General features: G+C 38.9%; 1 protein-coding gene across 3 annotated transcripts in view; it reads left to right on the plus strand.

The window, feature by feature from the left end:
* Positions 1–902: 902 nt before the first annotated feature.
* LOC132113704 (protocadherin-1-like) overlaps positions 903–25,436 on the plus strand; it is a 163,048-nt gene continuing 138,514 nt past the window's right edge. Inside the window, exons 1-3 of one of the 3 annotated variants that reach the window (XM_059521634.1) lie at positions 903–1,418; positions 9,300–10,134; positions 11,893–14,076. In XM_059521634.1, the coding sequence (XP_059377617.1) occupies positions 9,310–10,134; positions 11,893–14,076 (3,009 nt within the window). In that variant the 5' untranslated portion in view covers positions 903–1,418; positions 9,300–9,309. Of the gene's footprint in view, positions 1,419–2,795; positions 2,982–9,299; positions 10,135–11,892; positions 14,077–25,436 lie in introns of those variants that run through there. The other 2 variants (XM_059521636.1, XM_059521635.1) reach the window with 2 other exon arrangements.

The following is a 25,436-nucleotide window of genomic DNA, read 5'->3' on the forward strand; positions in this document are numbered from 1 at the left end:
TTTAAAGTTAGACGTTATGTTAATATCATTTTTATTCTTCATAAAAACGTATTTCATATAAGGGGTATGTTTAAAGCTGGCTCCTGCACTAGGGAAATAATCGTCTCTCTCTCTCCCCCCCTCTCTCTCTGTGTGTGTGTGTATGTGTGGTTGTAAGATGCATCCCGAAGTTTTTCTGCATGCGATCACAGAAGAGAAACAAAATAATAATAATTATTATTTCGCATATATAATTTAAATAAAGGCTTCGTCAGTGGTCATTACTTGTTGGTTGTTAAACGCTTTCTGTTAGTAGTATAAATACATTGCCATAATACATTCACTATGCTGACATTGTTCTTTGACCTGTATGTTCTTTGACCTAGTGTGTACTAAAAACACAACACAAACACAGTCACAACCCCCATTTACTTTCGGTGTTGTTGGACAAGTACAATTTAAGCTTGTGGAACAACTTTCTTAGTAACGTTAGCACTTTCATAGTTTGTTCACAGCTGTCAATTGAGTATTATTCACTATTTCAGTAATAGGCTACTGCTTTTTAGACATCATGCTCATTTACATACTAAAGTAGAAAAGTATCCATATTTGGACATGGAATCTATGAAGAGCATTGCTCAACTGTCAATGTAGATACTTGACAGCTTCAATTAGTATTTGGTCACACTTAGCCAAAACGCTACTGTTCTGGAGCCCGGACTTGCGACTGCTCACAATGACATAACAAGCATATTCGCTTATAATAAGCGGATACGGCAACACTGGCACTTGGTGATGTTTGGGTAAATACGAATTAGGTTTTGTTGTGGAGTCCACAGAAGCACGTATCCCAAAGCTCCGCCCTATTCGAAATGATGTTCTTGTATGAGGGACTGAGCGAGGGAGAGAGTGAGCGAGAGGTGGGGGGGGGGGGGGAGCGAGAGCGCAATCGGAAATCACTTCACTCTCACATAGGCTATCCACAGTATACAAGCGCGCGGTGAGCTGCGGCACTGATGATGAGAGCACGCGCACTGGACGCTACCGGACATAGCCTTGGACGATTTTTCTGTTTTCACTTTTATGCACAGACAGTTGTTGACTGAAGGTCTACGTTTTGAAGGATGTTGTCGTGTGAAATTAGAGGTGTCGGGATGCTTTGAGTCCGGTCCGGAGTACCGCTGGTTCGGGGTTTCCTTTCGTGCGCAAGGAGAGGACACTTCTCTCTGATGTGCGTAACCACCATCAGCCAAGTTGCGCGCTCTTATTTTCTGACGTGACACTTTTTGCTACAGTTCTACAGGACCAGAAAAGGGTGCTGTCTTTTGTATCGAAAGGATTGCGGTGGTGCTGAATTTTGGATATCCAAAAGCGCTTGATTTGTAGCGTGCAAAGCGTTCAAGAGCAGCTACAACTAAGAGGAGTAACTATCCATTAAGGTATATGAGATTTATTTATTTATTTATTTAGCTATTGATATTTATACATTGGAATATTTGTTCGTCTAACCAATGCGCTCTAGTATTGTCCGTGAGTGAGGTTACAATAGGAGCCATGTAGATATACTTTTCTTTATAGAGAGGTAGCCTATGTGTGTGTTTCTGTGCATTTATATAAATCATAATTACGACAGATAATATAAGCTCGACATAGTGCTGTCACAAGGATTCGTGATTAATTAAGTTCTCATTATGAACAGCGAATGTGAATGGATGGTCACCTCAATTTAAATATCAGGAATGTATCAATATTTTAAGTTAACATCGCCCTCGATTGTCCTCAGAGCTGATTAGCTCACATGTGACATGTTTTCCCTGCACTACTGCTATCGATGTTTCTTCATGAAACCGAGCGCTCGAGTGGATCGCCAATCAACGCTTGCTATTACATTTCCACATATAGAAGCCTTTGACCCCATGGATCCACAGATATAGCATAACATCTTCATCTAGCTCAAGTGCCGGTCAGTGCATCTTCGCCTAGATTTTAATCGATTCCTCGCTCTAATATGAAATATTCAACTCTTTCCAGTGCGCCCGAAACGAGCGCATTATCTAGATTGAAAAAAGAAGAGAGAGAAAAAAAATAAATATATATATATATATATATATATATATATATATATATATATATATATATATATATGTATATATATATATATATATATATATATATATATATATGTATATATATATATATATATATATATATATATATATATATATATATATGTATATATATATATATATATATATATATATATATATATATATATATGTATATATATATATATATATATATATATATATATATATATATATATATATATATATATATATATATATATATATATATATATATATATATATATATATAATTATTATTATTATTATTAACCCACCAGGAAACCCGTCACATGAAATGCGCTTATAGCATGTACACTTGTATAGCCTAAGCACTGTTCAAAGTATACAGAATAATTAATCTGTATTTTGTGAGCTTTTATGGATAGACCCTTAAGTTTGCTATTTTATTGGGTTATACCTCGCTCCCGCAACACCTGTTGCTCTCGTTTGGCTGTCATATACCTCTACTTTTCTATCTCAGTGCGTGTAACATTTTTGCTGTTAACTTTACCCGCAGAATGTCGTCTAGTCAACATTTCACGAGACGCACTATTAATTAGGCTTTCTTTCCTTGTTAGTTAGTCACCAGTAATCGTCAAAGAACAAAGCATTGCCTGTCATAACAGCGGAATCCGGTCTTTCTGGTCGCTCCCGTCGTAGGGTTGCTTTTAAACCTGTTCGTCTGGTCCAGGCTGAGAGAAACAGTGTGAAAACACGGGAATGCTTGGGCTTCATTCCGCGGAGCTGTGATCGGACATATCGATTCTTTTTGTGGTTTATTTGTAGGCAAAAGCGTTCAGCCGGATGTGAATTTGTACAGCAGCCCGCAATGACTTGCAAATGACCTGGTCTAACTCGGAGCGCATTCATCCGCAGGTAAAAGTCATTTCCCTTCTGCTCTCATCGAGATCGTGTTCTGTAGGCATCAGCACATATGCACACACAGCGGCACTTGAGCGAGATTCTCGTGCCGTTCCAGTAGATTATCGATCTGTGGAGCTTATAAATACGTTATTTTATCCCTTCCTCCATTTCTTCAATAGCCTACTGAAACTATACCGACCCCCTGTGAAGACTTGTACTTTCTAAGGAAGTCAAATCCAAAGTTGTGTGCTCTTAAAGCATATTTTACGTGTAACTCCTTTCAGTGAGATATTAACCACAAAAGTTACAAGTTGGCTCATGGCTCGTATTTTCACCTAGTAAGGCGCTCACGAACAGAAATCGTGTTGTCTGAGGAAGAAACCATAGCAACAGCAGACCGCTCAGCCTGTCGGACGGTACGTCGACATACAAAAATGCTATCGTGTTTGTTATAGATTTACGTTTAAACAAATGGGCCTATCATATATAGTCGTCTTCTATGGAGATTCCTTTTAAAAGTTAAAAAGCACTGAAGAATCAGCACATTTCGGGTAGTTGATCGTGATACAACGTTATCTCCTCATTATAACCATCCCTTAGTAAACTTGACGGGCGTAAACGCTCCTCACCGAGTATGAGAGTCCAGCGAAACGGGAGGGATGAGACTCCTCTCAGACACACGGAGAGCCCAGTTAAAGCTGACCGTTTGAATGGACCGAGACTTCAACGTTCAGTGTAGAACGTAGACAACAGACCTTCTGTGAGGTTAAAAGGCTCGTTTATCGATGATACCTCAATTATTCCAAGTAACCACGAGAAAATGTTTTTAAAAAGAGTCTTGTTAGAAATCAGATGGAGTAACTGAAATACCCAGTACAGTGCCCAACTGAGGAGATTCAAAGGTTATGAGTTGCTTCTTTGAAGTTGTTTCTAGTTTTTTACTGTGACCGGAATTTTTCTTCTTCTTCTTTTTTTATTAATATGTCCATGTATAAATTATGTGTTTAATTAGCTTAATTTTCCACTTACTGTGTAATGACAATTTCCATCTGACAAAACCAACCTAAAATGGCACATTTCAGCATTTCTGTGTTTATGGTTTGTTTTACTGTAGGAAATGATGTAAAAAAAATATATATTTGGTTTAATTTCTTGTAAGTCAACATCTAGGATCCTTCAACTGTATATATAACTGCATTATAGCTGCTGTATATAAAGGGATGTTCCTGGATTAACATATTTTGACATTATTATTCAAAAATATAGATTTAACCTAATCCCTACCCCTTAATCTAACCCTAACCATGATTTATTCCCGAAATCAGTGGAGAATGATAGCTGATTAACAAGGTTTAGAAGCACCTAACCCCGATTGTAAGCCTAAAACAGATATTTTCTAAAAAGTTGAATCTCATTTCTGATTGGTTGATTAGAAAGTTGTTTCAGGATCAAAAAGGATGTTGATTCAAGTACTTGGTTAAATCACACTCGTCATATATAAAGACAGTAAATATAATGTGCAATCATACTGTTCATGAAAAACAATCATTTATTGGTCAAAATGAGCTTTACTGCCCATCCTTCCCATTTTGACAGCATTTTAAAATTAATACATAGATATTAAGTAAAACAAAACCAATTTCACAAATTTTGTTATAACCTCTTGGTCTGTTTAACCCATAATATTAGCAGCACTCCTCTTGTCTTTGTCTGTGCTATCAGTGTGTGTGTTTTTGTGTTAAGCCTTGTGTAATGGTGTGTGAGAGTTTGCATGCCAGCCTTGTAACTGGCCAGCTCTCTCTGTGTAACAGCCTGGTAGACAGCAGCGGGGCAGCAGTTCATCTCATCTGAAAGCGGGTGCAGACTAATCTGGCCCCACAATGGCTGAATTAAATAATTAAAGTAATCCTCTGTGCCTGGCACTTGGCTGGGGAGGGGGGCCTTGGACCACCCATCTAAAACGGGTCACTGAACGCCGTGGAACTGGTGGCCTTTAGAGGCTAGATGGCTGCAGCCGAGGACAAAAGCCCACATGAGCTCATCTCATTGGCTGTGGTCACTGGCATCAAAGTATTGACGCACTCAGTATTTAGGATGTGGCTGGTTAGTGTTTATCGCTTACTGAACTACTTTTTAGCTCATTTATGTGCTTTCAGGAGGATTCATTTACGTGGTCTCCATGAGAATGAGTGAATATGAATGCATTTTATTCACACTTTTCGATCCCCTTGCTGATTTATCAGCAACAATATTCAATTGGTGAGTCTATTGGCTTACCTCGTGTAACAGTAAGCAAATAAATATTCAGCTTTTATGCTATATTTCTCGAATACGCACTTCAGGTGCACGCTGAAATGTCAGCACAGCCGGATGAGTTAACCATTAACCTAGGACAGATGCTGCACTCACACTTCCTTCTGAGTCAATCATTCTCCTGGGTTCAGACAAGAGCTGACTCCTGAACCCTCATAAATGTCACCGCTTTAATTTAATTCTTTAATTATCGCATTGAAACCAGAATGAGGAGGGGTTAGCACAATCATTGACTGAGTGTGTTACCATGACGCAGTGCCACCGTTGTGCCTCGTCCAGGAATCCAACTCCTGCCACGGCGGTTACATAAATGCTTTTATTGCTCTATTTTCCCAAGAATCACTTTGCTGTTTCATGCTGAGCTGGATTCCACCTGGTGGGGGGGTGGGGGGGGGTGTCTTGGCAAAGGTATGCCATCCTCATATTCTCATGGGTTTTTTTTGCTGGCAAAGGAAGGGTGAGTGTTGGTACAATGATGAATTCCTCATTACAAGTCTCTAAAGAGGAAAGAAGGAGAGTGAGGGAGAGAGAAAATCATACAGCAATTTTAAAGCATGTCAGCGGGGGAGGCTTTAGAATAGTAATTAGCCCTTTAAATCTGTTAACCTCCCCCTGTGCAACAACACAATGGCCTTCTCGACAGTATATATATATATGAGCGCATCTCTGAAAGGGCATGGGAGGGCATAAAAGGATGGTGTGCATATGGTGTGCGATTTTGTTACAAGAGCCAGTTGTGAAATGAGCAGTTTTTGCTCACAGGAAATGAGAAAGGAACCGCATTCCCCAAAAGGCTGATGCGAAAATTCTGGCCAAATGTACTTTGAATAACCTGTAAAGAGCCAATGGTGAGATTCCATAGGGGGAACGCCAATTCACTTCTTCCTATGCGCTCACAGCTATTGATTATATTAATGACATCCAGCTTATACACAGCAGTACAAGATGAATTAGGCTGCACTGTCTGAGAGCTGAGAATAAATTCTCAAAGGATTATGACAGTAGTCATAAATACCGCACTCTGGCGACGCCTGTCTCCCTGCAAAGAGATTTTAGCTGTGGCTTGACGATGGTGCATTTGAAGACGTTATTAGAAAGGTGGACGGTGTGTGTTGATTTAGGGCCTGTCATAAATTGCCTCTCTGACCATGTAATGATGACGATCACAGCTCATAGGTGAAGAAAAGCCCCACCGACAGCCTATTGTCATTGTAATGGCTAGGGTTTTTGCTTACCTGTAATAAGGCTAAGTGATAACTCTCTGCAACTGAAATGTAAGCTGTCTGCAAGGTAGCAGTGCTTGATTTGACCCTGTTAGGGCCTTTTCTATCATGTAAATATGGCTGCCCTTAAGGCAGGCCACTCATATGCACTTATGGATTTCCATTACACAGAAAAGTTTTTAGCCAAAATCCCAAGTCGTTGCCACCCTATACTCAAACAGGTTCAGCTGGCTTTCTTTTTTTATGACTTTCATGTTTTTCTGTAAAATTTTCCATTTGCCCAAGCGTCTGGTCACAAACACTCACTGACATTACTTTGCTGTGGTTGTTTTTAGATCTTGTGTGTAAGTTTAACACACCCAAAGATGTATGTGCACACACGTGCATTCATATTCATACAAGAGTGTGGGAAAGGATGTCTACAGCCTACATTAGGATTCCCAGAGTACAGTGACCCTTAACACAGGCTTTTTATGCCGGGCCCTTGAGAGCAAAACATATTTACACGCTTTTCATGTTGCGAGAATGTATTTGAGCTTTGTTGTTTTTGTTAATTTTTCCAGTGCACGTTGAAGATGGGATGTTTTGGTTTCGTTTATATATAGATCTTGTCCTATTTGTTTTAACAAATAGCATTTTAGTGCCATTTTTTCAGCCTGGTTAATCCTTGACCCAGCCCGCTTTTTCAGGTTGACCTTTTTTCATCAACACAAGGTAACAAATTCAACACACACCTTAAGCAGAGACTATGACGCATCACTGTGAAATGCCAACTCCATAAGATGGTCTTTCAAAATCACAATGAGAGATACATTGCTTTAAAGATGAGGAATTTTTCACCTCTCTAGCCCCCTTTGTGGTCTGCGCTGTTTAATTAGCCACATGAAAGTGTGTCAGAGTCTTCTGTCTCGACAGATTTTAGAATTATACTGTGAAATTAGTAAGAAACGAGTCAAGCTCTCATCATATGTGTGATCAGGGTCACACATCCCACTGTTCATTTCAGCCTCATTAGTGCATTGTTCTCCCTACAGTGTCTTTGCCTTATAGCTGCAGTTGTGTGAGTGTGTTTGTAATCACTGGTGTCTAATTTGTGTATATTAAAACTGCCTTTCCCATGTAGGCTATAGCAGAGTGAGTGAGGTGGTGTTTGCTTGTTGCAGTGATCCTAGCCTTTTTTCGTTGCTCTAACCACACGTTTTTTTTCCTTCTTTGCAATCTGTTTATGAAAGGCTTGCTATGTCGTGTATGCTAATGGTAAAATATCGTATGGTACATGCACTAAACTACTACAACCAATCAATACTGATGAGTGTATGGAAGAAGTCACTTCCTTTTAGTCCCCAAATGGCTGCTCCAATATGCTGACAGTCATTTTTCTTTGTATATTTGTGGTCTTTAATAAAGTTTTTTTTTTTTTTACCTCATGGAAGGTGAAATTGAAAGACTGATTTTGATTCTTTAGGCTTGGTTTTCAAAGGCAGAATGGTACTGGTGGCAGCGCTCTCACATCCCCCATTGGTTCACTGCTGGGTCGAGTTGAGGTGTCTGTCTGCTCTGGAAAGTAATCTAGCAGCCCTGCCTCATTAGCAATGGTTAGCATGGTGGGATAACATTCCACATATGCCACATATGTTACAGGGGTCTGTGATTACCACAGCAGGAAACATGACCTTAAACGTAATGGATTAAGCAGAATCTGATTTATTTATTTATTTATTTTTTTGTGTGTGTGTATTCTTTTGCAGTATGTCACGCTGTGTTTGTTAATGTTTGGTGAAGTGGCAGGAGGGGGGCTGTTGTTAAGACACCCTCTATAGACCCGTCTTTTACCTCCCCGTGGTTGTGTGATGTTGCCCCAAATTTGGAGCCATTTCCTGTGATAACTATAGTGGCACTGGAAGATTAGAAAGCCACACTCTTTTAACGTGTTCAGTAACTTAAAGACTCAAACAGGACATAGAAGGTTTAGCTTTTGGTTTCTTTTCAAACTTTTTGTAACATTTGTAACATTGTTTTATATGGTTTTATATTGATTGTTATAATATTCAGTTTCTCTCGAAAATACATCAGAATGTGGAAGTTAAGTCAGTGGCAACTTCCAGTTCACACAAACTTTAGTAAAATAAAGAACAGATTGATTTCTATAAGCTGATAGTAACATGGGCCAAAAAAATAAATTTAATTGTATGGCCTTTTATTTGTATTTATTTATTATTATTATTATTATTATTATTTTTATTTAAGATATGATTTAGATATATGAATGTTGTTGTTTTGGCTGAAATAATGCATAAGGCTCTGGGAGATGAGGAAAAAGAATCATGTTTGATTTTTGGTGGGGGTTTTTTCACCCTTTCGGTGACCCCCGGCATGATTCTGGAAATGAAAGCTGAGATAGTTCATCGATAGGAAAGGTAGATCAAGCAGAGTTACACCATTATTTGAATGAACATCCTTTGTCTGCTAGCTTCCTCCTCTCACAGGGTCAGTCATCCAGTGCATCTCTCAGGAATATGGATATGTTGCCTTTATGAATTAGACATGACATGAAGTTTGCAGAATGAAGGTCAAACACAAGTAACTGTTTGTGACACATTTACTGCCTCTAAAATGGATAGGTTTACAACACACAAAGGGACAATCAATCATAAATCCCTGGGAATCAGTACCATAAAACTGTGGCTGCCATCGCTTTACAGGCTTCTTTGCATTGTCAGAGACTTTGAAGGATTGTGTCTGACGAATTAATGTTTCTCTAATTTTATTTATTTGTTTGCTTGATCTTTTGCAGTAACAGACTGATGATGTGCCAGAGTGCCAATGCGATGTGGTCACGGTGGAGTGCCATGCTAGTGTGGATTTTCCTCCTTCTCTGTTGCTCTGCAGATGTAGTCAGCACCATCATCTACCAGGTGACAGAGGAGCAGCCGCCCAACACACTGATTGGCAGCTTGGCATCTGACCAGGGCTTGCCAGACACCGGTCACCTTTACAAGCTCGAGGTCGGCGCCCCTTTCCTGCGTGTGGATGGGAAAACAGGGGATATCTATACTACAGAGACCCCGATAGATCGGGAGACTCTCAAGGACTGTCGCAACATTTTTGAGGGCGATCCTTGTTTCCTAGAATTTGAGGTGTCTATTACAGACCTGATAAAAGGCACAGGACCTCGGCTCATCGAAGGCCGCATCGAGATCTTGGATGAGAACGACAACACTCCACAGTTCTCTTCACCTGTCTTGACATTGTCGATCCCAGAGAACACACACGTGGGTGCGCTATTCCAAATTCCTGTGGCCACCGACAGGGATTCTGGAAGCAATGGCATCGCCGATTACGCACTAACGACTGGCCCTGAAGCTGCCAACCTTTTCAGCCTGCAGGTGGCGCAGGACTCAGATGAGAAATTGCCACAACTCATTGTATTGGGAAACCTGGATAGAGAGCAGCGAGATTCATATGACCTCAACATAAAAGTGATCGATGGTGGCTCTCCACCCCGCCAGAGTAGCGCCTTGCTCAGGATCACCATTACAGATGTCAATGACAACGTGCCCAAATTTGAGAAGTCACATTACGAGGGTGAGCTCCCAGAAAACAGCCCAGTGGGTCATTCTGTTCTACAAGTAAGTAATCTATTTGTTTAGTCATGCTTTCTATCTAAAACTAATGTAATAACATGATGCTAGCAATGCTAAGGTTATGTCATATACAGGAAAGTTATATATACTTTGAATGCATGGTAAGTCATATTGCATGAAAATGCCTGTTGGATCCAACACAAATTTTTCTTGGTATTATATTTTAATTTAATACTTTTATGAGGTGACTATGTATGTATATTTAATGTTTATTATATAAAATATAAAGTAAAATAAAAAATGTGTATAAATGTAATTTTTTGTGAATATTAAGAATGAGCTCTGAGTAACAGGTAAATTCAATTAAAATTCAATACATCAAATAAATATTATTAGACTGCACATGACACATGTTTCAGTAAACTCACCTGTAAGCAAGTATTATGCTAAACCTTTAAACTGAGCACTAAGTAATAGAGGAGCTGATTTGACAGCTTGGCAATAGAAGTGCACTCAAGCCCCACATACAGAGGCTGACAAGCTCTTGTAAATGGAAGTCTCAGTTATCCCGATGGGCTTTAGCCTCGGTTCCCACACAACAGGGTTAAAGCGGAAGAAATGAGAAAGCAAAATCATATTTTCACAGGCAATCGATTGATCCCTCACGGTCCCTTTAAACACAAGCTTTACAAAACAGGAGAGAAGTATTGACTAGCAGTGAGAATTACATGTTGAATTGTTGTGGAAACGAAAGCGCTGCTAAGGTTGGGATAGCTGTGAATGCTGGAAACTTTCCAATATCAATCTGATCAGTTTCCATGCAAAAAAATTATTAATGACCATTAATCTCTCAGTAAACAAATTAATCCATGCAACCAAGTTGTATTCAAAAAGCATGTCAGAGGACTATTTTCCTCTCAGTCTTCATAAGCATCCTTTGAAGCCAAAGTAAATAACCAGTGGTGGTATTAAAACAGCTTAATTTTGTGATTTCAGAGAGTAAATTTTGTACTTCAGTATTTTAGCTTGTTCAGGGAAATGTTCTTCAAATACATTAAATGAAACAAATTCCCAGTTAGTATGGCGTATGAAATGAAGTGACTCATATAGAGTAATAATAATTTAAGCACCATGAATAATCTTTCAGATTAGGAGCTGTTCTCTGTACTACATGGACTGAAACTCCATGCATGTTTCGTACACAGCCAAGGACAGAACGAGGAGTGGATGTAGCAGGAACAAGGGAATCTTGATTGTTTCAAAGCTTTAATCAAGCCACACTTCGATTCAGAGCTGTTTAAAATTATTCCCAAATTCATGATAGACCAGAAAAAAATATGTAGAAATCTGTGTCAAGACTGAGTTACTTAAGTGATCTCTCAAGTTAACTTCATCTAGCAAACTACAGCTAATTTTGGAGAATTTATCTTAACACAAAACACAACCTAATCATGTTTATCCCCCTGAGTAAGTGCATTTCTCATTTCTCTTTTTATATATTGAAAAATGAATAAAAACCGATTCCCATTCATTATGGTATTACAAAACAAGCTGTTTTCTGGAGTCAAATGAGTTGTGCTTTATTTTAAATTCCAGGAAAATTAAGGTAATTTATCAATTAGTCTGATGTAGTTGGATGATCTTTGGGTCTTTTTTAAGTGTGTAAAATGTATTGCTGGCAATATGACCAAGTGTTTTAATCCCTGTATTGACACTGTTATGTAAACCTGTGATTATATCATCTGTTTTGTAAATTAATTTTCAGTGCTTTGCTTAGTTTCATTTTGTGTTGTATTGATTTAGGTGAAGGCCTATGACTCTGACATGGGTCCCAATGGAGAGGTGACCTACAGCATCCACCAGCCATCACCAACTGTCCAGAGGCTCCTCGCCATTGATCGCAACACGGGCACTATTTTTGTTAAAGGCTTGGTGGATCGTGAAGATATTAGCATGCTCAAGTTCTACGTCCAAGCTAAAGACAATGGTCCACAATCAAAGAACTCCAAAGCCCTTGTGACTATTACAGTAAAGGACCAGAATGACAATGCACCCTCCATCAGGATCCGGGGCATTGGCCTTGTGACGCATGATGATGGGGTCGCTAACATATCAGAGGACATGCCTGTAGGCACAGCTGTGGCTTTGGTGGAGGTATCAGATCATGATGAAGGTGAAAATGCAGTTGTGACCTGTGTGGTCGCAGGGGATGTCCCATTCCAACTGCGTTCAGCTAGCGAAACAGGCAATGACCGCAAGAGGAAGTACTTCCTCCAGACAACCATGCTACTGGACTATGAACGGATAAAAGACTACAGGATTGAAATTGTAGCAGTGGACTCTGGCAACCCTGCACTATCCAGCACAAATTCCCTGAAGGTGCAAGTGACTGACATGAATGACAACTCCCCAGTGTTCTCACCTTCTTTGTATGAGGTAGAATTTGCTGAGGAGAACCAGCCAGGTGATAAGGTTCTGGATGTGGTAGCCACAGATGCCGACAGCGGGACTAATGCAGAGCTGATATACACTATCACTGGTGGATCAGTCCCCGAGGGGCTCTTTGAAATTAACCCTAAAACAGGAGAAGTGCGTGTCATTAGCCAGTTGGACCGTGAAAAAATAGATCACTATCAATTTCTAGTTGCAGCAGCTGATAAAGGTGTACCAAGCTTGAGAGGAACTGCCACTGTTGTCATTAAGGTGCTCGACAGGAATGACAATGACCCTAAATTTATGCTTAATGGTTATAGCTTTTCAGTCCAAGAAAACATGCCGCCCCTTAGTCCTGTAGGAATGGTAACAGTCAACGATTACGACAAGGGCGAGAATGCTCGTGTTCAACTTTCTGTAGAACCAGACAATGGCAAGTTTATGATTCAAAATGGAACGTACACTATACTTTCGACTATTTCCTTTGACAGGGAAAAGGAGAGCACCTACAGTTTCCGACTTAAAGCTGTTGATGGAGGTGATCCACCACGTTCTTCCTATGTTGGCATTACCATTAATGTTCTTGATGAGAATGACAATGCTCCATACGTCACCAAGCCCTCAAACTCTTCATACAAGTTCTTGGATCCCCGCACAAGCCCAGAAACACATGTTGAAAGTGTTAAGGCAGAGGACATGGACATCGGTTTAAATTCAGAGATGGATTTCAGTATAGTAGGGGGCAACCCACATGGATTGTTCCGCATCTCTACAGAAGGTGAGATTACATTGGCTAAAGAGTTCACATCGAAACACATTGGTCTCCACCGTCTGGTAGTAAAAGTTAAGGACAAAGGCACGCCGGCACGCCATACGACTGCACTGGTTCATGTCTACGTCAATGAGACCATTGGCAATGTCTCCCATATCGAAGCACTTGTTGGACACAGTCTTTATACGCCACTTGAAATGGACATAGCAGGAGATCCTGATTATTCTCGAGACCAGCATAGTAACATTCTTTTTGCAGTCTTGGGTGGCTTTTGTGTGGTCATTCTTATCATTGCAGTGGCTATGATCATCAGGCATGTCGTGCTAAAGGAGAATAAAAGTGGCTACCAGGCAGGCAAGAAGGAGACCAAAGACCTCTATGCCCCCAAACCAGGACCTAAGAGCAACAAGAACAAGAAGGCAAAGAAAAGCAAAGCTCCAAAGCCTGCCAACCCATCTGAAGAGGATGAGGGGGGGAGTCTTCAGAAAGGCCTAAAGTTCAACCACATGAATGAAAGCATCAACGATAGCCCTAGGATTCACCTGCCGCTCAACTACCCCCCTGGGAGCCCAGACCTAGGGAGACACTATCGGTCTAATTCTCCTCTGCCATCCATTCAGCTCCAACCTCAGTCACCTTCTGCCTCAAAGAAACACCAGGCAGTGCAGGACTTGCCAGCAACCAACACCTTTGTAGGAACCGGTGACAACAACTCAACAGGCTCGGACCAGTATTCGGATTACAGCTACAAGGCCAACTCTTCAAAATATAGCACCAAACAGGTAGGAGACGACTTCGAAAGCATGGCAGGGTACCACAGCACAGGGTACCAAAGCACAGGTTACCAAAGCCCAGGGTACCACAGCAACAGGTATCGCAGCAACATTGTGTGGACTAATGGCATGTATTAGGGGCTGGAACTGAATGAATGTCAAACCAAAGCTGCACTGATCACAAACCTTGCACATCATTGAAATATCTAATTGCTTTATTTGTCAACCCCTTTAAAAAAAATAAAATAAAAATTGTCTTATTTTAATTAGTACTCATTTACATGAAGGAGACAATCCTACACAAGTCTTATTTCCCTTTTTATTTTCTTTGAGATGGTAATTTTCATTTGGACAGTGTTTATTGCTGCCCCTCAATAGATGAACAGACCTGCTTTCAACATCCTTTGCAACACATTTTTGGATATAATAACCTTCTGACCATAAAGTTTTGCCTTATTTTTTGTATAAAAACTGAAAACTGCACTGATTAAGTTAAAATACACAGGAAGATTGGAAAAGTAAGCTGAACATATTTGAACGTTTCCGTGGCACATTTTGGCGGACATAAAAAAATGTCTTTAATTATTTAGACTTTGTTTAGTTGGAGTTGTAGTGGGTTATTTTTACAGATTAATGGCCATAATTCTCCTGTTCTTTCTCAAGCTTCATTGATTGCAGATGCAAAGAGTGCCTTCTTTTTTATGTACACAACTAAGTGAGATGGCTTAATGCAGATTAATAATCAGCTATAGACATCAGAGTGTGCCACTGAACATTGTTGAAATAATTAACTGTGGAATTTTCTACCAGGCTGTGAATAATGTTACCTTAACTGTAAATAGAAAGCTACTTGACATTAAAACTTAATCACCTTTCTCAAGTACATTTCTCTAGTACTGAACAAGAAAACCAAAAATGAGTACCATTTGTCTTAGACTGTATTAGCAAATCTTTGGAGATAATCATGGATTTTTTTTATTTTTATTTTTTTTTTAAAGGGAGGGTTGTTGTTATTCAAATTGTCGATGAACAAATTAAATAGCTTTATATAGAAAAATTTGCTTAATTCATTCTTAATACACCAAACTTTTCTTTATACCAGATATGTAAATAGAGCCAACCAGATCTCAGTTGCTTTCATAGTGGTTCAATCCTATTTTTTGTACATTTGAAGTCTGGTTCTTAGTGATATGTCTCCATATTTAAAGCAATAATCACTTGTGATGTTATTCTGGAAAGATGCAATGTTTAAAGTATGTCCTGCAGGAGCAGCTAGTTTACACATAATGCAACACACAGTCAAGTTTAATACAACCCTTTGCATTCTGTGAGGAGTGGAACTGTATTTAAAGCTGCTAAAATCCCCATTTCTGTTTAATTTCTGTTATGTGTTATTTTGTTTCTGTTGATTTGCAAGTTGGCTTTTAATAAAACTTTTGTGAAGGTGTTGCATTGTGGATTTAATGTTAAACAGAAACAGTGCATTGGAATTATTCCCCAGGGACATGAATTCTTAAGGTACAGTATTTAATTTCCATATTCACATTTTTATGTATGACATTACCATTTTTATACATCACATTTTACAAGTAAACATTGTCTTTTTACTTAATAACCGACACCATAACAATGTCTTCTTCAAAAACTGTTTTAAATTATCTTGGTACCAGTGAACACAGGTTGGTGTGCTTGCATTACCTCAGCTATTATTTTAAGCTCTGTATGTTGATAGCTAGACAAATGGATTGATGTTGGTTTACTTTTCAGCCAGTTTTATTGTATTCACAAAATGCAAAAAATGTCAGTCTTATGTGATCCACATCTTAACACAATTAATATGACACATTTACTACATTGCTCCTCTGGGATTGAGCCAAACAAGTCACAGAGACACTGAGCTTCACATACATATATATATATATATATATATATATATATATATATATATATATATATATATATATATTAGTGGTGGGCCGTTATGGGATGTGTATTATATTGGATGCATTCATCGTCTCTTAAAGTGACCGCGCCTAATTTAGCTACTGGCTGCTGTAATGTTAATCGAAGAAAATGAAAATGAAAATCACTCACTGCTCTTGACTGAATTACTTTGTAGTTGTAACAGTCAAACCAAAAATTATTCAGACACCAGATATAATTTTTGATATATATAGCAAAACTGTAATAAAGTGAGAAATGTTGAAGGTGTCTGAATAAATGTAGGTTTGATTGTATATTTCATTTTTACATTGAAGACTATTCAGTGCTAATTTACATTTAATTATTTGGTTTCTGTACCTTGACACCTACAAACTTGAACAAAAAAAAACTTAAACATTGTGTAAATAGCACAAATAAATAAAAAGAAACGAACATACAAATTCAACAATTTCAAACAGGGCCCACCGGTACAACCTTTACCGCGTCCCCGCTGAGCCCAGCTACGGCCGTGCTCACGCCTGTTTCACACATACTCCGTCTGCAGTGCGTATGCAGTCCGTGTGCGTTACGTATGTGGTGCAGCACGAACTCGATGTGCTTTCACACAGGACACGTTTGCAATTCACTACTCGGTACGTAAACGATCGCTGCACTGCTGCAGACGCAACGCTCCAGGAATCCGTTAACATGGGTGCGTAAAAAAATATGCAACGCATACGCACTGCAGATGGAGTATGTGTGAAACAGGCGTAAGGTTGTTTGGACCTTGTGCAATGTGGAATTAGTTTACAGCTTTTTCAAGCACTTTGTGATGACTTTTGGAAACAGGAGATGAGCCCCTTTTCTAATGCACCACCTAGCTTGATAAACCCCTTCTCAAAGACTTACTGTTTGTCAAATTTATTTGGGTAACACACATATTCTGAATGCCTTCGGCAGAATTCGAATGAGCCATTTTAATCTAGATTAATCTAGATTAATTTCAAGATCATAGTGAGATTAATCTAGATTAAAAAAATTAATCTATGCCCACCACTAATATATATTTATATATATATATTGTCAATCAAATCTCTATTAGTGGGGGGTCCCATCTTAAGGTTTGAGGAATAGGATCAAGGTATGGTTGTCAGAGGTCTTGTTAGGATTTGTGTACTATTTGATTGGCTTCTTGTATGCCGGCAGCTAATCTGGGCCCCAAACACACACACACACACACACACAGCCTTTCCTGCCACTGCCGACCATTAAAATTCTAGCAGTGTCCGTGCTTTGTAAAAGCTGTCGATTTTGCCCTCAGCTTCCACCGTCACCATGGCAATTGACTGACCAGTGTGTGTTGTATACTGACTCACAGACTGTTCTGAGTGCAGGTGGGGGGGTCAAAGAAAAAGAGAGAATGGCAGGGATCATAGAGGTATGAATAGAAAGAGGGCATGATAAAGAGCAAAAAAGATAAAGGTGGTCCAAAAAACTAATGTACTCGGTTCATGGTGCTTCATATTAATGGAAGAAACAGGTCATTTATATGTTCATTTGGTCACACTCCGTCCTGTCATTGGTTAGTTCTGTCCACTGTATCATCCTTTTCATGAAAATACACTTGTATTCAATATAACACTCTACTGTACCTTAGGTTTTTCATTGTCCCTGTGATTTTCTCTTAACAACAGAAATCCAGAAAAGGGGATAATGCAGCAATAAACCAGTCACTATATGTGTATTCATAGCATTTCATGTCTATATATTGTTTGAAATGGAACATCATGCAAAATATAACATCACAACATTAACAAGGAAGCAAAGCTATTCATATTTTTTAATTCCAGCATACCTTCATAAGAGTTTCAGCTTGGTGTGCTTGTTTTGCCTCCACTCATTTCTCCTGGCTGTAGAAACTTCAGTCTGAGCGTGTTTGCGAATAAATGAAAGCCGGTTTGATGTCTGTCCTTTTATGTTTCCATGGTTTAGGAAAAAACAAGAATTGGGAGATAAAACAAAGAGCTTTCCATTTCTAAGTTGTGTCCCTTTTTCTCTGTCTTGTGTGGTGTGGTGTGGTCTTGTGACTGTAACCATTACAGAGTGAGAATCTATTTTGTAAAGTGTGAAGTCAGTTATGCAAAACAGTTCTGTGGTCCAGGCTGCCGTACAGCAGCTGCAAGTCACCCTTTAGCAGTCCATGGCTTCAGCAGTATCTTTATCTCAGCAGTATGTCCACCTTTCTCTCCTTTAAATAAGCAAATAAGTGCCTACGATTGCTTAGTGGTTAATCAGGTGCAACAAACTCGCCAGTAATAATCGTGACTCAACAGGAGAGAATATAGCTGATGGGAGAAAGAGGAAAATAAAATCATTTCAAAGGAACTCTGAAGAAATATTATACAACCAGCTTCATTTGCATTATTCGGGTGTTGTCTTCGAATATGCAAGGATAATTAAAATAAAGAGCTGTTAATTGTGATGATGGCCCTTTTTCCTCCCTTCTCCCACCTTGATTGATTTTTTTTGACACATAGGTAAGATGGAGAATCATTAGCTTTTCTGTCTCTAACCATCTAACAATGAAATTGATATACTAAGTCATAATTTACCTATTGATAATCCCTGCCCCCTTAGTTACTGTTGGCGGTTGTTTTCCTGGGTTCGTTCGTGATCATGTTCAGCGTCCCCCAAAGAATGGCCCTGTTTGACCCTATATCTTTTTGATTAATTTTTGACACAGAGGGACCACCATTCAAGTGGGACTTAAATATGCCATGGAGGGATATAGAAAAGATTTTAGAGGATACATAGTATTTCCCTTTTTACAATATGTAATATAATTCTTTGGTGTCCCCATAATGTGTCTGTAAAGTTTTAGCTCAAAGTGCTCCACAGATCATTTATTACATCATTTTGAAAATGCATGTCTCTTTAAATGCAAATGAGCTGCTGCTCTCCACTTCATTTCCAGATTCAGAATAGAGCTGCGCTATAGCTTGGACCTGCTAAAAACGTCTGTTTTGGTTCTGATTTTCATGTTTATCGCACTGAAATCATACGTTTTAAACCAAACGAGTTTAAGCTTCTGATATACGGTTTTCTTAGAGCACACATCTGAAGCACATGGACAGAAAACAGCTGTCACAGCATGTGAGTACTAAACTAAGTTCTCACACAAGTGTACGTTAAAAAAGTGCAAAGACATTCCCTGAGGTTTACTGACAGGAAAATAATGAAATGGAAGGAAGGAAGGAAAGAAAGAAAGAAATGACACTGACATCTCTTGTTATTTGAGGTTTGAAAGTGTTTTTTTTTTTATGAAAGAAAGGAATGAGTATAGAGAAGTGTTTGAGGTGTGAACTTAATGAGACACATAACTAAGCTTGTCTTTTTGTTTGTGTTGGCCCATGACACACTGTTGTAATATTTCAATTAGCTGCCAGGCCCTTTCATAAGTTATTTTTTAAAGGCTTGTTGTGCTCTACTACTACATTTTAAATGGCATAATACAATGATGTCGTCAATTTTTACATTGCTTAAAATTCTGGTCCCTTAGCACCTCTATGTTACAGCCGTATTTGTTTCTCAGGATGAGTTGCCCGTCCTGGGGGCTTAAATCTGGGACAGCAGTGGCAGACAGGTAGATGGCCATTTTGATGCACACACAAAGGAGTGTTTTTACCTCTCCGTAATCAGTGAATTCCTGAGAGTACAAGTCACTCAGGGAAGGAAAATTACTATATCCTCGCTAAGTTGCTCGTGTGTTTGTGAGTCACAGCGAAGGCACGTGTGCAAGTCCTTCCAGTTCTCGGGGGAAAGATAAGGGGACAAGCATGTGCAAAGGTAAGCAGGAACACAAAGGTTCCTCTATGTGGAGCTCTGACGTTCCCTGTCAGAGCCTCTTTCATTAAGGAGCCTGTCTCTGGGCTCACATTACAACCCAACATCAAGGTCGAACACATTAGCTCTCATTTAGCTCTATTATCTAGATTATCTGAGCTGATCTAATGATAAGTATTAGCAAAGTTCATCTCTGTGGTCAGTGTTAAAGAACTAGCTGACTGTCAATTGTTGTTTGGTTCAGGTGAGGCCTCATATGCAGCCATATGGCTCTCTCGGGGCATATGTGTACAATTATTTTAATGGTCTATGATTAGTGTGTTAGGACGTGCTAATTGGGAAGTATTTCCGGTTAGCCTTCAGATAAATGGACATGCCGGATTTCTTACCAAAAGTTAATAACTGATCTTTTTTTGCATTAGTCATTAGATTTGGCAAGTCTCAATCTGAACTTCTTGTCATATACTTAAAAGTCGGTTATTATTATTTATTTATTTAAGATATTCTGTAGATCTATATAATTATTGTGGATACTCTTACTTCCCTATACCTAAACTAGCCTAAGCTTGTCTTATGGACAGTTTTAAAAGGGTTTTGGGCACTTTTCAAAAATCAGGCTGGGAGACCATAATAAACTAGTTAAGACAAAGCAGATTAAGCTGGTTTAAACAATATATATATATATATATATATATATATATATATATATATATATATATATATATATATATATATATATATATATATATATGTACAGATTAAACGTTTGGACACACCTTCTCATTCAAAGAGTTTTCTTTATTTTCATGACTATGACAATTGTAGATTCACACTGAAGGCATCAAAACTATGAATTAACACATGTGGAATTATATAGAATTATATACATAACAAAAAGTGTGAAACAACTGAAAATATGTCATATTCTAGGTTCTTCAAAGTAGCCACCTTTTGCTTTGATTACTGCTTTGCACACTCTTGGCATTCTCTTGATGAGCTTCAAGAGGTAGTCACCTGAAATGGTCTTCCAACAGTCTTGAAGGAGTTCTCCGAGAGATTCTTAGCACTTGTTGGTCCTTTTGCCTTCTGTCTGTGGTCCAGCTCACCCCTAAACCATCTCGATTGGGTTCAGGTCCGGTGACTGTGGAGGCCAGGTCATCTGGCGCAGCACCCCATCACTGTCCTTCTTGGTCAAATAGCCCTTGATGCCTTTGGTCTGTACTGTATATATATATATATATATATACAGTACAGACCAAAGGCATCAAGGGCTATTATTAATAATTATTATTATTATTATTAAGATTTAAGTTTTGTGTCATTATACATGTTTTTATTGTCACTTTTAATTTAACATATCCGTGTTACTTTATTTTAAATCAAGCTTTTGAATAGTAGTTGACCAAAAGCCATGAAATGTTTCCTTGAGCATCAAATGACCATATTATGATTTTTAAAGGATCATGTGACATCGGAGACTGGAGTAGTGGGTGTAAATTACATTATTTAATTATTGTAAATCTATATTTAAAGTAAAATATGTATTTCTTTTCCCCAGCATAGTTTATGTCACCTACTGTGTGAAATGCTTTGTTTTTATTCCGACTAATTGTATGTAGGGATTAAATTACATTTGAGAAAAAGCTGACCTCCACCTGGTCTCCTGAGCTATGAACTGAGCATTATAAAGTTGTGCTCTGGGGTCTTGCTCAGGTTGATAAAGGCCCAAGCAGTGCATACAATGTTTCTCTTTATCTCCCTCTCTCTTGTTCTCTCCCCTGTCACTTTACTCTTGTGGTCTGTCGTTGTTTCTGGGTGAGGTGTCATGTGCTGTGTGGTGACTGCACTCTTTGCCTGTGCAACTGCAGATTCCGACTGCCACTCCACTTCTCTCCTTCCCAGAGGCCCATCCACACACCCTGCCGTTGTCAGGCAACATCTGCTGAAATTACGCCTGGCTGTCCCCCTCCTGCACGTACACACATATTTACTCTCCGCACAGACGCTGACAGCGTCCATCTTTATAGGTCCTGACAGAGGATGCATAAATGCACTTGTGCACGCTAAACTACTCGCTCAGACAAATACACACACGCAGATGTGCTCGGGTGCATGGACCAAAACTAGCCTCATAATCGTAAAAACGAACATGAAATCCAATCAAACCCTTCATGTGTATAGTCAACAGAGTTTAATCCCTTTATTTATGCATTTGCTAGCTCGAAAAAAAAAAAAAAAAACACAGGCTTCACTTTGCTTAGCCATTAAGAGCATTTTAGTCCAATGATGTTTCAGAGATTTGCATGGTGAGTGTTTATGGTACATTTAGCGTTCTGCCTCACTGCTCTGCTCTTCTGCCTAATAAGGCACTTGCTGTTCGCTGTGTCTACAGATCTGTTTTTAATTTCAAAATGAGGATACAAGAGAAAGAGGCAGCAGTGCAGTGTGCATGTCTTTACATTTGTCTTTACCGTACTAAGCTGTTGCTTGGTCACCTACTGAAAAAGGCCTGTTAGAGCTGCTTTGTAACATTATAATATGTTTTTAATGTCACTTTTGATCAATTGAATGCTTCCTTGCTGGATAAAAGTATTACTTTCTTTTTTTACTGACCCAGAACCTTTGAGCGGTCATGTGTAATTGTCAACTTTTAGATATACACCAGTATATGTTAGCATCAGGTTAACACAAGTGGACATAAAGCCACAAAACTCCCATTTTGATCTCATGGATCTCAACTCTAATTTTGATCTCTTTTAAAACTGCAAGCTCAGTGTTTAGAACAAACCAAGAAGCCATAGACAGAGCTTAAATGGCCGTAGGTGATTTGGCTTGAATGGCAGTGACAGAAAAGTTGTTTTTTTAGCACAACAGCACACAAACTCACAGACCTACACTCTCACAATCTGGACCCGCATAGAAAGGCGTAAACATGTTGCCGACAGGTTAATGGATTTCGCAGTGGTGGATGTAAATGTGTGTAAAGTGTATTGCTTTGTTGCTTGGTCCTCGGAGCACAGGGAGGGGCCTTGATGACCTTTGACCTGCACAATGGTCTCCGGTACATGTTGCAGACATCTCTCGTGTCTGTTCCAGGCTGTTAGCAGGTGGCACGGAACTGCCAAGGCGTGTGCTCACTGACCTGTGCTATAACCCCCAACACTCGCCGTCTGTGTGTGGGTGTTTATGCGAGACTGATACACAAGGAATCCGCTGCCCTTATGTGCTCCTCATAATGATTTTTTTCAGGTCTTTATCACAGGAAGCTATGTGATTGATGTCGGAGAGAAATTCTACTACTGTGTCAAGCATGTGGATAAAATAAACTGTACAGCAGGAAGCATAGTAATGCTTACAGGATGTGACTACTTAGACACATGATACTTGTGGGTTCCATGCATTTTCCATTAGGTATTATATCCTTTTTGTCCTCCTGTCTTTGATTTCATTCCTATAAGGCAGTAGGCACTATGTTCTTTCTATATTAATCAGTAAATCAATTATTTGATAAAAAAATATATAATAATAAAAAAATAAAATAAAACACAGCTGGTGTTTTAAATGGTTTTCCAAATGGTTTGTTGTATTTTGCAGGGCAAATCAAAAATATTTTCTTAATCTATATTTTTGGTCTGGTTTCTGGGTAAAAAATATTTGTAAAACAAGCTAAAAGTTAGTAAATGACAAGATTTTTTTTACCAGAGCGACTTGAAGTGCATTCAGGCTAACAGTTTTTAATTTTTAATTAACATGTATTCCCTGGTTAATCAAACCCACAACCTTGTGCTGCTTAGGTAATGCTCTGCCATTGGGGATATATATATATATATATATATATATATATCCATTTTAGCCCCACATACATTCAATCCATGTTGCTTCAAAATTCATTTTCAAATTAAAAAAAAAACATGTCAGAATATTGGCCTTAATTTTGTTTTCACGTTTCCTTTTTTTTTAATGTGGTTAGATCAGTTTTCCAGGAAACATATCACATTATGCCTAGTCAGGATGTGGTTTATAGGATAGAGTAAACTGGCCATAGACAGATGCAAACACTTCCTTTCTCATCCCACCTCACATTTCCCCTCTAGATGAAACTGTACAGCTCATCTCTGATTTAAATTATGTTGCAGACTATGTAGACACTCGCTTCAACTCCCTTCTTCTCAGATCAAATTTTGAGTGACAAACGGCTGGAGTGGGTCATCCGGGCATGTGATTTCTTTGGCTTACCTTAGAGAAGCCATTAGTCATGTCTATATTTAACCTAGTCCAGCACTGGTGCCCACCTCTCATGTGCCAACTTGGCAGAGGAAAGAGAAGAGATTGGAGAAAGAGATTGAAGATAGAAAGTCTCATAGATAGGATGTAGAGTGTTCAACAGCCATCAGCACTACTGCCTTCATCGGCAGGGTGAGAATTGGTCTTGCGGTCGGCTGCCGTGAGAGGCAGGCATCACTGCATACTGGTGTGTGATTGCAGTCAACGGGGGGTTTGTTAGAGGAATTAGGCAACGGGAAGGGAATCAGAGAGAGGTGGGACCCTGATGGGAGGGTTGATGTTTCTTTTTTTTTTTTTTCACAAGAAAATGCATTTGGTGAGTGAATGGGAAAAAAAAGTGTGTGAGAGAAAGAATGGGTTGAAAGGGGATGAATAAATTTTTTTTTTTGTAAAATTGGAAGAGCTCAATGCAAATATTTATTTCAGTATCTTAATCTCAGTACCCCCACCCACCCCGATTAAAATAAATAAATAAATAAAAATTAATGTTAGAAATGTAAGTCTTTTTTTCATTGATAATCTATTATTCTTAGTATTGGGACAGGATCAATCTCTTGAGCACCAGATCAGTCCGTTGTTCTTCCAAATTATTATTTTTTTTATTCCCCCAAGTTAAACATTGCTATAACTTATGAACATGCAAATGTAACCGGTTGTAGTTCGCCTTGCTTTGAGGCAGGATTCGAACTGCAGTCTCTGGCGTGGGAGGTGAGCGCTCTGACATGGAGGCTAAAGGGCCACGGCCTCTAGATCAGGGAGTGTGGTTTAAAAGTAACAACTTTTACACAAAAGAAAATGCTTTAGATTTTTAGTGGAAAAGCAAATTAAACTTTGTTCGGTTTCTTATAGCTTATATGATAGTTTCAAAGCTATCATATTTAGAAGACTTGGAATGTAATGCATAAGTCCTATGGATCACTTTTATGTGTAATGTGTCTGCTGTTCTCTGTTTGCTGTTTCTTTGTATATTTGGTTCTCTCCATTGTCACCTAAATTTTATGATTCCTAATTATGTCATTCTTTTCAACTGTGTTCTAATTATGTCATTAGTTCCTAGGTATGGCCATGATGTAGCCGTCACTGATATGTATTGTATTGATGATGGCCAGCATGTTTTTTAACGAATATCAACTTTTGTGTTCTATATAACAAGGTCATACAAATGAGGACAGTTGGTGAAATTTGGTGAACTATTTCCATAAGGTGTTAGAAAGACGGTGAGATGAGTAAATGAATGGAAAGTTAAGTTGGGGTTTCAGTGAACACAAGAGGAAGTATCTCTCACTCATCTATCGATCTCTCAATTTATCGGTTTTTTT

The sequence above is a fragment of the Carassius carassius genome, chromosome 33 (assembly GCF_963082965.1).
Source record: "Carassius carassius chromosome 33, fCarCar2.1, whole genome shotgun sequence".
Taxonomy (NCBI): Eukaryota; Metazoa; Chordata; class Actinopteri; order Cypriniformes; family Cyprinidae; genus Carassius; species Carassius carassius.